This window comes from Epinephelus fuscoguttatus, linkage group LG2, assembly GCF_011397635.1.
Source record: "Epinephelus fuscoguttatus linkage group LG2, E.fuscoguttatus.final_Chr_v1".
Classification (NCBI taxonomy): Eukaryota; Metazoa; Chordata; class Actinopteri; order Perciformes; family Serranidae; genus Epinephelus; species Epinephelus fuscoguttatus.
Genome location: NC_064753.1, coordinates 12,574,067 through 12,589,926, shown reverse-complemented (window position 1 = coordinate 12,589,926; position 15,860 = coordinate 12,574,067). Strand labels below are relative to the sequence as shown.

Here is a 15,860-nt window from a genome sequence, read left to right as displayed (position 1 = left end):
TCTTGGAATCTCAGGCTGTAACCCTAATGGTGCTGTAAATCATTCACCAGAAAAGCATCAGCAAGCAGTACATTTAACAGTTTGTTTATTTTTCTGTTTGCATCTTGCAAGCACATTAATTCAGAGTGCTGCTTAAATATTTGTGTCATGAGTTTATGTTACACAGATTTAATGCTGGAGAGTTATCACAGTCTGGAGCTTTGTATGTACAACAATGTGTATTTGCCATTATGGCATTCAATTGATACTCTCATCTGAGCTGTCTTAGCAGAAAATTAAGAGGCCCGGCGTCTTGCTCGAAGGCACATCAGCAGGATATAGGGTTATTGAACATATTGGCTGCTGCATGGATTAAATCTCTGTACCTACTTTGTGCACCAGGATCCTGCTGATCACAATAAAGCACTCCCTCGGGACATGGTATACTGTAATTAGCTTTATTTTGGGCTCAAATAAAATATAGCAGGCCCGCAGAGGTCACTTCATAATTACAGCACTGATGCTTTGACAGGAGCTGTTGGGAAAATAAACAATGCTACAAAAAATAAAAAAGGACATTAAATATTGCTGAGTTCATTTCTAATGAACCAGGCAGATGTTTTCAGATTATCTGCGCTGGTAGATCTTGTTAACTGTACTGTGCTTTTGTTTGTTTGTTTGTTTTGACATCTGTTAGGCTGACTGTCATTGCTTTGGTGTGTTTTACACAGCATTCTGTTTTTTACATTTGTGTCTGACTAGTTACTGTAAAAGCAAGCTTTCCTTGGCTTTTGTTGAATTATTAGGGTGCTACTTTATTGAATTTATGTTCCATTTCCTGTTAACTTCTGGTTGCTATTGTTGGCTGTAGCAAAAACGAGTAAAATTCACAATCCTGACTGATTCAGACAACCTACTGTTATGCTGGGAACACGTGTCCACATTAATGAGTTCATATGACCTGACAGCATCACATCCACTGCAGATATGACATTTAAAATGACAATCAGTTCATCACCTTGATGTTTCTATGGTGAAAATGTGCAAGAGTCTGATGTTTAACTCATTATTTCAGTCATGCATATTATTAAGTTGTTAACATTATTTGCAGTGGCCACAAACCATCACTCTGGAAGCTAAGTATAGCTTATATTACAACCCTATTCACCTTATTTTTCACAGAAACACGGAGGCAAAACAGAACGCAGCCAGCTTCCGTTTTTTTGTGCGACACTTCCGGTCCAGCACTCTTGACCACTGTGTAAATGAGAATCGCCCTGTTGTTTACCTTGTTGAGTTTAGCTATATATATATATATATATATATATATGTATGTATGTATGTATATATCACATTTTTTCACGTCACTATATCACCGTTCAGACTAATCTGATGTTTGTAAAGTCCATAAACACAATAATTGAACAAACATTACTATTTCTGTGTGTGTAATTAATAACATGGTTATCGTAGATTAGCTGAGCTAACCGTTAGCTGTTAGCCATTAGCCGTTAGCGGTGTCTGTAATAACTTAATAAACGGTCCGTGAAAAAAATATTTTTTCCAGCGGATGTCTTAGTTACAACATGATTGAGCTAACTGGAGTAGTTTCATGTCGTATCCGACAACAGGAGGCTTTTAACGGATGATGTCCTGATGTTAGCTTTGCTGCTGCTGCAGGCACTGATGCTTTCTAGACATCGTGATTTCCCAAAACTGAATAAATACCACACATAGCAACACAAAACTGCTTTGCTAACTCAATCATGTTGTAACAGCTGGATGGTTGATGCCTACATGCTGATTCGGGTGCTATCAGAGCCGATCCGCGCATCACTATGGCTTAATGATCAACTCAGTCAATAAAAACAACCCGTCCTGTGTTAGGAGTGTATGTCGCTGACAAAAAGAAAGAAGGAAAGAAAGAAAGAAAGAAAAGGGAAAAAAAGATAGAAAAGCAGCGTACACCTCACATATTTATTTCTCACAGTTGCGCACACGTTTGGCTGGCATGCAGAAGCACCGTCTGTGTGTTGAGGGTGCGAGCCGCAGCTTCAGCTGCTCAGGTAGAGAGGCTGTGTAGCCTGGTGTGTTTTTTCGCTGATTCGGTTCTGCAGGTTCTCTGCTGGTACACTGGAGACGGGGATCAAGCAGTTTGTCTCACTCGGGATAGATTGTGCTTTTTAGTTCATAGTTTTTGATTGACGTGCGATTTATTCGCGTTTAGAGGGAATTATTTTTATTGGCAATTACCGGATAACGAAAACGTGGGCACAGTTATCTATATAAAATACACAGACTAACTAACTAACTAACTGATTGACTAACATAAACAATTGAAAATTGAAAAAAATAGCTTGCACCGTTAGCTCCAGTAAGGGAAAGCATGAGGGAAAGCAGCTGACCGGAAGTCATGCACAAAAACACGGAAGTTGATCACTATTTACTTCCGTGTTTGAAAATAAGGTGGATACACACCGCTTCAGCTTGACATGCCTGCTGTGCCTCCTCACACTTGCTAACTCATGATTAGATAATTACTGTACGACTGAGAGGCAAGAATACATACTGTACATACAGAATGCATGGCACACATATTAAACTCAAGCAGCAACCTCAGGGGCTGAAAAATGAAGCCAGACAGGAAGTGCAGTTCCTTAAATGGCCACTTGAGGCTGGCTCCAGAAGCCAGTCAATCTCCATAGACCCCTCATCTTAACTGTACAGCAAAATTAACATATTTACAGCCTGGGTCTGTGTAGCTGATTTCCGTCTTCATGACAACTGTACGGGAGATGAATTTATTTTATAACTCACCCACTGACATTTTATTAGGGCTTAAAGTTACACATATTTAAGGGTGGGGCTGCTTGAGTGACAGTAGAGGTGCTGCTACAGTCAGATCCACTCCTCGCCCCTCAACACCCTCATCCTCTTTTCTAAATATGGTCACCTCTGGCTCCAAAAACCAAGATGACAATGACCGAAATTGAGGCATCAAAATGGGAGTCTGCAAACCATATGCATGACGTCATGGTCCCATTATTTTTATACAATCTATACTCAGACAGGGCTGTCCGATTGGAAAGCATATGACGAGATAAATGAGACTTGGATTTTACTGCACAAGTTGTGTTAGTCTGTGAATGGATGTTTTGATATAGTTTAGCTGTTGTGAAATGCAGACCCCTTTTCCTTCATCAAGAATTTTATTCGTTTTTGGATTCTTCCTTCACCAGAGGCACAGGAGAAAAATGTTTCAGTGTAAATTCAGTGTAACATGGGGTGAACAATTGATATACAAATGGTAATTCTGGAGGTGAAGTATTCCTTTAATGTGTCTGTCTTTAGCCGGAACATGTGATGAAGAGAACAGCTACAAATCTCCTCACAAAAGGAGCAACCAGTTGAGCATTTGATGGCCCCGGCTTTGAGCAGACCTGTCTGACACAGACATCAATGAGGTCGGCCTTCTGAGGCTAAGCTTAGGCATAATAATTAATCTTCTTTGACATCATCATCCTCCGTGTCACCTAGCAACAGTCCATCTGCATTAATGAGATCGCAAAAGGAGCCTGTCGCGGACTGTCTGGGGTGGGGCTCGTACTCGTTACAATGCAAATGCCTCCATGTAGGAGAAGTGAAGAACTCACTTGATTTATCCTTTCTATTTGTAGAACATCATTCATCACACTTTTAGCCTGAATCCAGTGAGAATTTCATATAGCATGAGATCTTGGAGAGGGGAAAGGCATAAATTAACACTTCTGGAACGATTTTATTTTTGGTTGTGCTATAATGGTTTGTATTATAATGATCACTAACTTCACACTTATTTACCATTACACCACAGGTGAGAACAAAGGGGAAAGAAAGGCATTATCACCCTCTCACCTAATCTTTTCTTATATCTTCAGCACACTCCCGCACAGCAATTAAGTTCAGGAAGAAAAAGGGAGGAAGAGGTGAGAAGGTTACAATCATTTATTTGTTTTCAGTCTTATGTTAGTAAATCCATCTTCTGGGGAGACAATTAAAGAGATGGGGGGATTTAAATAACTTTCATTAAATGTTGATGAGCTCGTTTAGCTCTACCAATCACCTAACTAGATAAAGAGACAAGCAAATACCAACTTTACTTTGAAGAAGTCTATACACATAAACACACACACACACACACACACACACACACACACACACACACACAGCACAGAGGCGTACACACATACTCCAATTCCCAAAAGTCAGCTTGCGAGACGATGAATTTGATAATCAGACTAGTCTTTTCTGTGTTAGGTTCAAAAATGTCAAACACTGAATTTACTTTAGCATCCACATTATAAACTACCGCTTGCTATCTCTCCCACCCACACATATACACACACACGCAGTGCAAAGTGCACAGATTCAAGCCTAACAGCAGTCATCCGCAGCAGAAAAGAGAGACCAACTGCCTCTCAGCTGACAACTGGAAATTGCAAATGGCAATGTGTTCAGGTAAAAGACTGTGACTGAGTTCCTCACCGTGTTTACTCCTGGAAAATTGGGGAATAACAGGCTGTCATACGGTGACACATCAGCCTTTGTTAAAGAAATTACTTTGCTCTTCGCACAGTTCTCTGATGCTCGGCCTCCTGGACATATTGTCCATTTGGTGAGCGCAGGCTAAATGGAACTGCGTCTCTGGCATGTTGCTTTACCGAAGCACAAAGAACCGGGGCAGATAGGAATCCAATTATCCAAGGCAAATAATGGATGTCTCATTTAGGATGTGCGGCTACTGCGACAGTAATGGCAGCGCCACAATTTTCCCGAAGCCAGTCTCTATCAACTGCATCATCTTCTGCTCAACACTAACTCATCTATAGCCTTATGCTTCAAGCTGTCAGGCATTACAGATCATAACAAATCATTTGAGGGCATGGGAAACATGGCTGTCAAAGATAGAATATTTACTCACATGTAGCGTAGGTGTGGGTTCTGAGCGAATGCTCGAGCCTGGATCACCCTCAGGTTGCAATTCATGATAGTTCTGAAATGGAAAAAAAAGATAAAATACAGATGAAACTGTAAAAAATAAATAACCACAACACATAGACATTTCTTTTCTTCCTGGCGTGGGCACATGCATACACACAGAACCTCACTGCTGTGATCATCATGCATCAAGGCCATTTTGATTTTTTTTTTCTTTTGTCTTTTTATTTATTCCTGCTTGCTTATCCTTTCTTGCGCTTGAGCCTCTTTGCTCTTTTTTGCTTTTGTTTTTTAGAACCCTCTCAAGATTTCTTTCACCATTTGTGTCCAAGTTTGTTAATGTTTTTGTCTTTTCCAGTTTGAAAATATTTTGGCATTTGAATAAATCTGCAAATTTAAATGAAAAAAACTTGTGCTCTCAAAGTGCATTTCCAGATATTTTTACATCTTTTAGTCTCTGCTGCAGCCGTCCACTCTAACAAGTCCATGTCTATTCCAATTATTTCAACTTCAATCTGCATGTGTACACCCTGCGGAGCTGGCACTGAAATGGAAATTCACTTTGAACCACCACTTGATGAAAGATTTGTGAACTTGTGTGTCTTTACTGTAAAGTGAGTGGAACCTCTGATTAGAACATGCATTCCAACACATTTATACATTGTGTTAACTTGTATGGAGTGAAATAACTGTGAAATTAAACTAATCCTCATTTTGCTGGGGGACCCCATGGAATCCTCTAAAGGAGTCCTGGAATTCCCAGCGACCCAGTTTGGAAACCACTGTTCTGGGCTACAATGGTAATGACTTCTAATCTTGTAATCACAGATGTCTGTCTCCAAAAGAAGTCATTGACATCATCAGCGAGCGCCTCATAACGCAGTGTGCTAATTATACCCAGCTGTTGATGCCAATTACCTTCTAGAAGTCTGATCATGCCTCTGTGGTGTTTGACAGGGACATCACGTTTCATCACCCGAAAGTTCCCAAAGTGGGGCTCTGGGACCTTCAAGGGTCCTTCAGAGGTTTTGGGGCCCTTGGAAATCTTCTGATGGGTTCCCCAGAAATATTACAAACAATAACTTCACTGTCATTTCACTCCGTCGAAATTTGCATAGCAATGTTCAGAGATGACTGTTGAGCTTTGGTTATTATCCTCCCAGCAGTAATGACAATTATATTGAACACAATCATCTCTGTAAACAGCAGTGATTTGATGTTTGCTGCATTTAATGTGGAGTCTTAGACAACTCTGAAAGTTTTGGGAGGCGGACCAAAGTACATTTGACTAAAGGAGCAGGAACAAAAGAGCAACTTTTTGCCTTTGTCATTTAGTTTTCCAAGTCACACAAAGACCCAACTAAAAGGCCACAGCACTTAACCAAAACTTGTTTTTTTTTTCTTCCTTAAAGAGTGTTTTTGTACTACCTTGAAAAATTGGACACACTGCCTGTTCTTCTCCTCTTCTTAGAATATTCAGTTTTTTTATCATTTTATCTTTGCCAGATAGAAATTAGATAAAAAAAACAAGGTAAAAATCTACTTGAACACGCAATACCAAAATTGTGGTAAATGCCAATTGGCAACCAACTAAAGTAAAGGCACATATCTTAGCACAATTATGCACCAAAGTAGCAGGGATGAGTCCAGTTATATTCTATATTTTTCTATTTATAGTTTATAGTATTTTTTTGAAGTGGGGCTGTATGAGGTACTTATCCGTTGTATTTTCTGTGTATCCAAAGTAAAGCTGGGCAATAAATTCATATCATATCAATATCTTGATATCACCTGAGATTTATTTTAACATTTTAAGTGTTGTCTTTTCCTGGTTTTAAAGTCTGCATATCAGTAAGTGATGTAATTTTCTTAACTTATCAGACCTTTATTTGTCTTTACCCACGTATTCATTATATCCACATTAGTGATGATTATTTATTAAATAGTAGTGTAAGGACTGATTTAAGATCAACGTTAGAAACAGAGACAGTGACAGACAGAGCCCTCTGTCCGAAGTCTACATTTATTTTGTCCATATGTGTGTGTGCACATTTCCCAAAAGTTTAAGGATACAGACGAAACGGAGCAGTACCACTGGAGATCGTGGAAGCAATGTAGTGTATTTCAAGCAAGATACGACCATGACAAAGGTATTTAAGCAAAGACGCTGCTACCTCCTTATTTTTAATATTTTTTTTGTGACAGCTGTAGATAATAGGAAGCACTATGTTGCTCTCTTTAGTGATTTATCAAAAGCCTATGATACAGTTAATCATTCCCTTCTCCTGCAAAGACTATCAAATATTGAATCTGATTCACAAGCCATTAGATGGTTCAACAATTACAATTGGGACAAAAGTGTCCCACAAGGTTCAGTGTTAGTACCAGTGCTATACACTGTATAAATGATATAGCTTTGTCTCTGCAAAACTGTAATGTCAACTTTTATGCCGATGACACTATTTTATATTGTTAGGCTGACTCTGTAAATTCGGCTACTGAAAACCGGCAGCATTCTTGCATGCTCTGCAAAATGCACTTATAAATCTCAAACTTGTATTAAATGGCAACAAAACAAAATGTATGCTGTCCCCCAGAGCCAAACACATTAACCACAGAACTCTCCAAATCTGCACTCTAAATGGTACAGTCATCGAACAAGTTCCACATTATAAATATTTAGGCATCTGGACTGATGACAAATTCACTTTCAAACCATATATTGATGCACTAACAAGAAATGCAAATTAAGCCTATTTTTTTTATACAGAAAGAAGTCATGTTTTCCTATATCTTTAAGAAAGAAGATTGTGGAAGCAATCTTTCTGTGAGTGCTAGACTATAGTGATGTAATTTATCTCCGTGCCGCAGTGTCCACTCTTATGCCCTTTAATGCTGTTTACCATTCAGCTCTTAGATCTATAACCGGGGACAGCTATGACACTCATCATTGTTTTCTTTAAAAAAGTGGGTTGGCCTTCTTTTTCTATTAGAAGCATTTGTTGTTATTTATTCATAGGGGACAAAACATTGCAAAAATTGCCTTCATATTTGACGTCACACGTAACACATACCACACGTTCGCAGGACTGGTTATTACTGCAGGTTCCTAGAACTAACACTGATTTGGGAAAGACTGCTTTAAGATTCTTTGACACCATACACCTGGAATGAATTGTAGTGTACTTTGAAGCTTGATAGTCTAATTCCAATTGGTTAATTCAGAAATCTAGTGAAATACCTGATGGATGTTAACGGTGACCTTTTTTTTTTTTTAACTTGTTTTAACTGGCTCATTATTATATTATATTGCATTGTACTTTTTAATTGGTTGTTTTATGCCTTCATTTATGTATTTAGGTCTCTCTTGAAAATGAGATCTCGATCTCAACAGGACTTACCTGATTAAATAAAGGTTTATATAGATGGCGGAACGTAACGAAATGGTAATATATTGAAAATAATTTTCCATCCACATGTCGGGATGTATATAATGTCCACATATAAAGCTGCCATCTACTAGGCTGCCTCTGTTAAAAGGTACAATATTACAACCTCCTCCACCGTCGCCTTGTTTGTTGTTGTGTAAAACATTTGACTATGCCCTTTAGTGCCATCTATTGGCTATAACTGTGCCATCATAAAGGAAGACACATTTATTTTCGTACGTGAAGGGAGTATAAATGAGCCTTAAATGTTTTGTAAAAGCACCAATAGTCAACCCTCCAGTACCGTCAAAATATCGTTATACTTATTTGTTCAAAAATATAGCAATGTTTGATTTTCTCCATCCAACCCTAATCCAAAGTCTGACATATTTTATTCTTCTGTGTCAGAGCTCCATCGCTGTCCAACAACTATGAGTGCAACAACATTGTAGAAAAGCGAGGATAATCTTTTGTGGAAGGATATAATAATGAGCTGTTGAGGAATGCAGTCAGTTTCGTTTTTTTAAGAGATGAAGCATACAGTCAGATGATATCAGTGTTTACTTTAATTATGCATACTTTTTCATTTGATTCAAGTAAAGATGAATGAGGTCAAATTAAAATCCAGGTGAAAGGTATTCTAAAGTGACTTTTTCCTCACTCATCTCTCCATACTGCTAACAGGCCCACAAGGAAGCATCAAACAAGGTAACAGCCATCCATGGGAAAGTAACCGACTCCAGCCGGGGAGGAGCCACTGTCCCCAGACAAGGCAGCAGGAGAGAGGTGGTGGTAATGAGAAAAATGCTAATTTAGTAGTGGAGATATTGCACTTGGCCTCCCTGATGAGGGATCAAGGGGATCAGGGGAGAGGCCAGCTCTGACTTTGGAGGGCAAAGGAGAATACGGTTCTCTGCAGAGAGGGAGAAAGAAATCAAGAGGAGGAGGAGGTCGGGAGGCAGCGGCTGAGGGAGTAGTGGCAGGGTGAGCGGAATGTAAAGGATGTGGCCTCATAGCGTAGGGTAGCAAAGCAGGAAAGGGAGAGGAACATTGCTTTAAGAAGTGAAGATGAGAATTAAAAAAAAAAAATCACAACGCTACAGCAGGGACCTCTAATTCAATTTTCCCTGCTGCTTTTTAGCATTATTTGATCAGTGGCTAAGCAAAGCGAAGGGGATGTTCCACCGGCGTGTGACTGTCGAGAATTAAAAGCCTGTTTAAACATCGGCTTGTGTTAGGATCAGAAACACACCCTTCACTCTCTCTTCTCTCTACACACCCTGACTAACACCATGTCATCTCCTCTGAGAATTAGCCGGGATTGTGTCACATTCAGAGAAGTATCGGACATTAAATCCCAATGCCTCGCCGGTGACGCCACAGCTGCAGCCACTTGTACTCTGAGCTGAATTACTGCTCTCATATAGGAGAAAACCAGTGGCCTCTCTGCATCAAGCAGGCAGGCGACCTGATGGAAAATAGGGATTAACAGCGGTACAGGTTCCACTGTCCTTTTCCCACATCTGCAACACAGCAGGAGTGAAATACAGTGAAGTGTCTCTATCATAGGTCTGCCCTCACTCCCCCTCCAGATAACAGCATCAACACTCACAGTCTCTGTAGTCCAGTGTAGAGCTCCATATCGACGTCTCTCAGAGTCTGCAATCCCGTCCAGTTCTCTATGTGTCTGTAAACAGAGAGAAAGAGAATAGTAAATGAGAGGTTCCTGTTCGTTTGAGGAGAAAGGAAAACAATCCGGGAGATATGACGGGAGAAAACCTTCTTTTTTTTTTTTTTGTCAGTCCCAAGTTGCCCAACAACTGACTTTGTGTTGTCAACGTTTTTAAATCCATATTCATTTAAATTGCAATTATTGGAACAGTTCTGACAGAGCGCTCTCTGCTGCCCTCTGATAGATTTAATTGCCAAGAGGCGGCTTCTGAAGCTTAATCTATGGGAAGGGGGGGGGGGTGTGAGGGGGGGCCGACCCAATAAATACTGCAGATGACTTTACTTTGTCTAATACTATCACTACACTGCCAGGGAAAAACTCTCTCTATGTGACGGGATAAAAGAGGTGAAGCTGGCGTCTTTAAATTAGCTCCAGGACAAAGAGCATTTGTAAATGATTTGTTTGTTATGGTTGGGGAAAGGAAATAGGCAACACACATAGGGCGCACCGGTTTCAATTAAGCCGGGGAAATGAGAAGATGTAACAGTAGACCTGGCAAAGGCTTCATTGCTTTGTTTTGGAAAGGGGAAAATATCATTAAACGCTAAAGGGAACTTCATCCTAAATGTCAAATTTCAAATTAGGACTATGAACACATCAATCAGGGATACACATAGATGTTTATACTTGGCAGCATGACAGCTGATTGGCTGTTTGCTGCAGCACAGATATAGTAGAGACACATACATACATACATACTCATCCATAGACACAGAAACACATACCAGTCTTGCAGCCTAAACCTGAGATTTGAATTGCACTGACATTTCATCGTTCAGTATGGGCTCTGCAATCAGATAGCAGTTTGTATTTTATGACAACAGCAGGAAAATAACATTCCTGCAATTGGTTTTGGCAAACTTGCTCCTGTAGCATATCTTTTGGCTCTTGTGCATCTGGTGTACAATGATGAGCCGGCTTCTGAGACATTCTGTTTATTTGAGCACTGAGCTCCGGGGGTGCATCACCTGCTTTGGTGGGGAGGAGAACACAGGTCTGCCAAATGTAACCAGCACCGGTAAAACCTTGCCTTGCATGACTTTATTGTTGGCTACTAGGCTGCCAATTTTTTTTATGAAGGCTGGCAGGTGGAGGTAGTTAGCAATAAGAGAACATGAGTGACACTGTTTCAGGTCGTTTATCCAGTAAATGAGTCGTAAAATTTAGATTAAATCCAGATTACCAGCAATTCAGATTGTAATGTGAGCTGAGTCACAGGACATTGTGCTTTAATGTGCCAAATGGTTTTGGACATTGTGAACGTAAACCTGTGACTAAGACTGTTGTTATTAAGTGGAAACTTCTCTGGCTGGAAACTGAAGCAAACACACAAGTACCAAAAACTGCAGCTCCTTGAATGGCCACCAGAGGCTGGCTCCAAAAGTAGTCAATCCCTATAGACGCTCATGTTTAAATGCCCAACTTTAGAAAGTGGCGATAATCATGTTTACAGCCTGGTACAAAACACAGTTTTGTTCTTTGTAGCTTATTTTCACCTTCATGTCAACTGTACAGGGGGGAATTTTTATATAAGTCACCTGGCTTAAAGTTATGCATAATCAGGAGCATCACCATAGTCTATGAGTTGGATCCACCCTTCGCTCCTCCCTAGCTCCAGCTTTTCCAAGATAGCTTTAGCCAAAGTGCCAAATTCAAGCCTCCAAAATGACCACGTCCATTATTTTTAGACAGTCTATGGTTTTTAAATTGAGTTTGTTTGCTTGACAAGCAGGGTGGGGGGCTTGGCATCCGAAAAACTTTTTCACGTGCTGGATTAAAAAAAAAAAAAAACTTACCTAAGCTAACTGCATGAACCCTTTAAAACCTAGAGCGATATCACTTTTCTCCTGCTGCTTTCAGATACCTTTCACAAGTATCTTTGAACATTGAGCAATGGTGCATCTTCTTTCAAAAATATGGGGAAGAAGGGAGCAACTTGGTAAAAAATAGATTTTGAAAATTATTTCTAAAAAGCTAGGGGAAAAACTATATTAATAATTGTTGTTATTGCATATTTAAAATTATTTGTAATTTTTAAGATCATTTTTCCCTGTTTTTTTGTTTGTTCTTAACTTTACTTTTTTTCCCTCTGTCTACTAATTTCATGATAATTTTTGGGTCATTTCTTCTTTCGTTGCTCATTGCCTTCTACCCATGTTTTTGAAAGAAACCAAGCTAATTTGCTCAGGTTTCACAGGGTTAAAAGCCCCTAGTAGTTTTATTTGTGCAATGTTTCAATCTAACAGATCTTCGTCAGGCATTTTGTACTCACCATCACAAAGCAGAACAAGCAATATTAAGACCTTAAAGTTGCTTTGTGATGGTGACTTCAAAATGCCTGACGAAGATCTCTGTTGGATCAACATGTGGCATGATTAAAACTACTGAGAGCAAATAAAGTGTTTGGATCTCCTGTCTGGTTCTTGCCATTGTTTGTTTGACAAACCAGGTTTGTCTGCCCCACCCCCCACTGGTCTGCTTTCATACTACTTTAGCACCATACTGGTTCACAATTGCTTGTGACGTCATCTTGTAAACCAAATGCGCTCTGTTTACCACTGACTTTGCTATCCGTTTTAGTGCCATTTATGTTTGTTATTTCCAAGTGTCTACAACAGTTAACTGTTAGCAATAACAGTTAGCTAGCTAACAACTAACCAGAACTTAAACACAAATTAATGGATGAATCACTTTTATAAATTAGGCTCTCGTCCACGTTGCTCTTTCACTCACACAGATCATTTAATCGTCAAACTGATCTGATCTGCCCAAGACACATGAAGTACTGTGCGACATGTAAACGTGGTTATTAGAATTAAAACAAGCCAGCTGAGCTACAAAAACACAAAGGTATCCAACTTTTAAGTATGCACTGTAAAATATCAATAGTAAAATGAAATGCTAGCATTTAGGGACATTAGCAACTGGGTACTAATAAACGCTGCCAGTATTACCAGTGTTACATAAGCCCACTCATACAGCAGACAGTCACTTACTCACAGAAACAATCATACGGACAATCAAGGCATTAAAGCTGACTGCCACATAAAAGCTAAATGTGTGTTTGCAGGCAGGAATGTGAAAGTGTGGCTTAAAAATGTGTGGTGGCTGGAACTGCTTCATGCCAGCAGAGTAACACTGCTGATGTTGAGATTAGTGTTGAACTGAAGGCAGCTGATTCTGAAGGCAGGGAGCTGAGTCATTAATGTGACCTGCAAGCAGACATGACAGATTCCCCTCGGAAGGCTTTGCTTACTCACAGTACTGTTGTGTTACCCCGGGGACTGGGGAGAAAGTCCATACACTGGGGTCTCATGTGCTCAAAGACCAGAAACATGGGTGAGGTTACACTGATCAAAATCTCACAAGTTAAAGCCCAAATCATTTAGGTTAGGCCTATAGTGTTTTGACATTTTGAGGTGGGCAATTTGCAGACAATGCACTTAAAAACTTCAGAAGAGAGGTCAGCTGTTTGAAATATGCAGTCAATAAACCCAATCTTTCACTGCCTGTGCCTTTAACAGTGGGTGAAGTGACAAATGTTTGAAATGTCTGTGGCTTCAAACAATTTACTTTAATATTCAGAATCAATTTTGCATCAATTCAAACAACGTAATTGTAGCCCTAGCAGCTCTGAGGAAACATTAATGTTTGTCTCACATGTAAATTAAATCAGGCTCAAGTCACAGAAAAGAAAGAAAATAACAGCAACAGCGAGAAGAGCTGACTTACTGAAAGAGTCTGCATCTCATTTAACCAACACATTTTGGCAGGGAGCCTTCATCAGGCTGCTTTACAGAATCTGAAAACATGCAGCTTATACAAACACCACAATATGGCTGAATCTGTACCAATTATCCAATCAGGACTGGACACATGTTTGGCAAACCTCTAAAGGATGTTGCACCCCTATTACAGACATTTCAAAATAAAAGTACTCGAAAAAATGTTAAACAGTAGCAGCTGAGTAAATACTAAAAACCAGCAAAATAAGCTAATAAAAAACAAAACAAAAACAAAACTCTTTTACTGAATAATTGAATAATAGTCCCTAATGCAAAAATCTTCAGTCATCCCTCTTGGATCTCAGCTTGTGAAATGAAACATCCAGGCAGCCACTTTCCATTTCCTCAGTGTCATGGACCCTCTGCCCCAGATTGATGAATCAATTGATCTTGGGACCAAGGAGGCAAGATATTTAGCATTAGAGAGTTTTTACAGTTTTTCAGTTTTGCAGTTTCAGGCAAAAAATCTGACAACTGAGATGAAAGCAAGGCCTTGTTTGTTATTGATTTTCAGAGAATCATGTGATACTCTGAAAATGAGGTGAGCACACATTAAGTCCTCAGGGAAAAAAGGTGAGCATAAATCAGCAGGTGCTGGGCTGGCGGCCTGTCTGCGACCTGCCGAACAGCAGTGAACAAACACTAATTTGTAACGAGAAACTGCTTTATTCTTTTTTTTTTTTTTACTAGTTTTAATCACCTGGACCGTTTGAGTTAGAGAGAATGAGACCTCTGCGGATAATTTGGCTCCCGGTGAAAATCTTCTGAACAAAAAACACTGAAGGAATTCTATCCTGGAGAATTTTCAGCTGGTTGCAATCTGCAGTCCTCACCACTAGGTGCCACTAAATCCCCCTAAATCTTACACGCTGTTCCTTTAAAAACTCAGAACATATGGGTTCTCTGGACATGGTTCTTGACATGGAGTTGGCTGAGCTGGCAGCTAACAGCTAACAGTGCCAACTCCATAAACACTGCTAAACAGCGGCAACAGTGGGGCACCCACTAGCTCACCTGGTAGAGCAGGTGCTCCATGTAAAAAGGCTATGTCTGTGCCACAGCAGCTGTGGATTCGATTCCTCTGGTCCTTTGCTGCATGTCATCCCCCATCTCTCTACCCCTGTCACGCTATATCTGTCCTAGCAAATTAGCAAATAAAGCCAAAAAGCCCCACCAAAATATCTTAATAAAACAACTGCAACAGTGCTAACAGAGCTAATGGTGTTAACCAGGGGGGACTTGGAAGATGGGTGCTACCCTTCTCAGATTACGCCATCATAGTATCAGTGGTAACTGATACTGATAGTGACCATTGTATAAGTACGCTACAATATACACGTGCAATAACATGTCGGTGCGGTACCACAACAGGCAGAGAAGCTCTGAATACAACACACACAGGTATTAACTTGACTTCATTCTCTGCTCAGGAGCCATTATTTCAATATGTCTTTAAATAGCAAATAGTCATTTTCTGCTAAACAAATGCTCTGAATGTCACATACAGAACTTTTAAGTCACAAAAAAGTAAATTTCTTTGATTCTAATACTGCCGAAAATTTCATTACATAGAGAAATGGATACAAAACTAAAGTCAAAGAGTCTGAGCCCAGAGTCCCAAAAATGATTGGCAAATAAGAAACAGCTGAACAGTCTTCTATCATATCTAAAGAGCTGGTGTGCACTGAACCTCGCTCAGATCTCAGCAGTTGTTTCTATTCACATTGTTCAGGCTAACTTGATGCAATAGTTGACGGTTTTATACTGTTTCTATCCTCATTGGGAAACAGCTTTTTTTTGGCATGTACAGTAATTAAATACACAAGGCAATATGACAGGCTCGCATCAATGGGACATAATTTCAATAATATTGTATACTAGATACTGACGCAATATTGTGATATGAAAAAAAAGTCTAATTTATGTGAGCACAAAATGTTTTCATTTGCAGCTCCGCTT

General features: G+C 39.7%; 1 protein-coding gene across 3 annotated transcripts in view; it reads right to left on the bottom strand.

Annotated features, from left to right (window-relative positions):
• ntrk3b (neurotrophic tyrosine kinase, receptor, type 3b) overlaps window positions 1–15,860 on the bottom strand; it is a 256,972-nt gene that overhangs the window by 207,197 nt on the left and 33,915 nt on the right. For all 3 annotated transcript variants that reach the window (XM_049602116.1, XM_049602125.1, XM_049602134.1), the window contains exons 2-3: window positions 9,997–10,071; window positions 4,940–5,011 (exon numbers count right to left, since the gene is read on the bottom strand). In XM_049602116.1, the coding sequence (XP_049458073.1) occupies window positions 4,940–5,011; window positions 9,997–10,071 (147 nt within the window). The remainder of the gene's footprint in view (window positions 1–4,939; window positions 5,012–9,996; window positions 10,072–15,860) is intronic.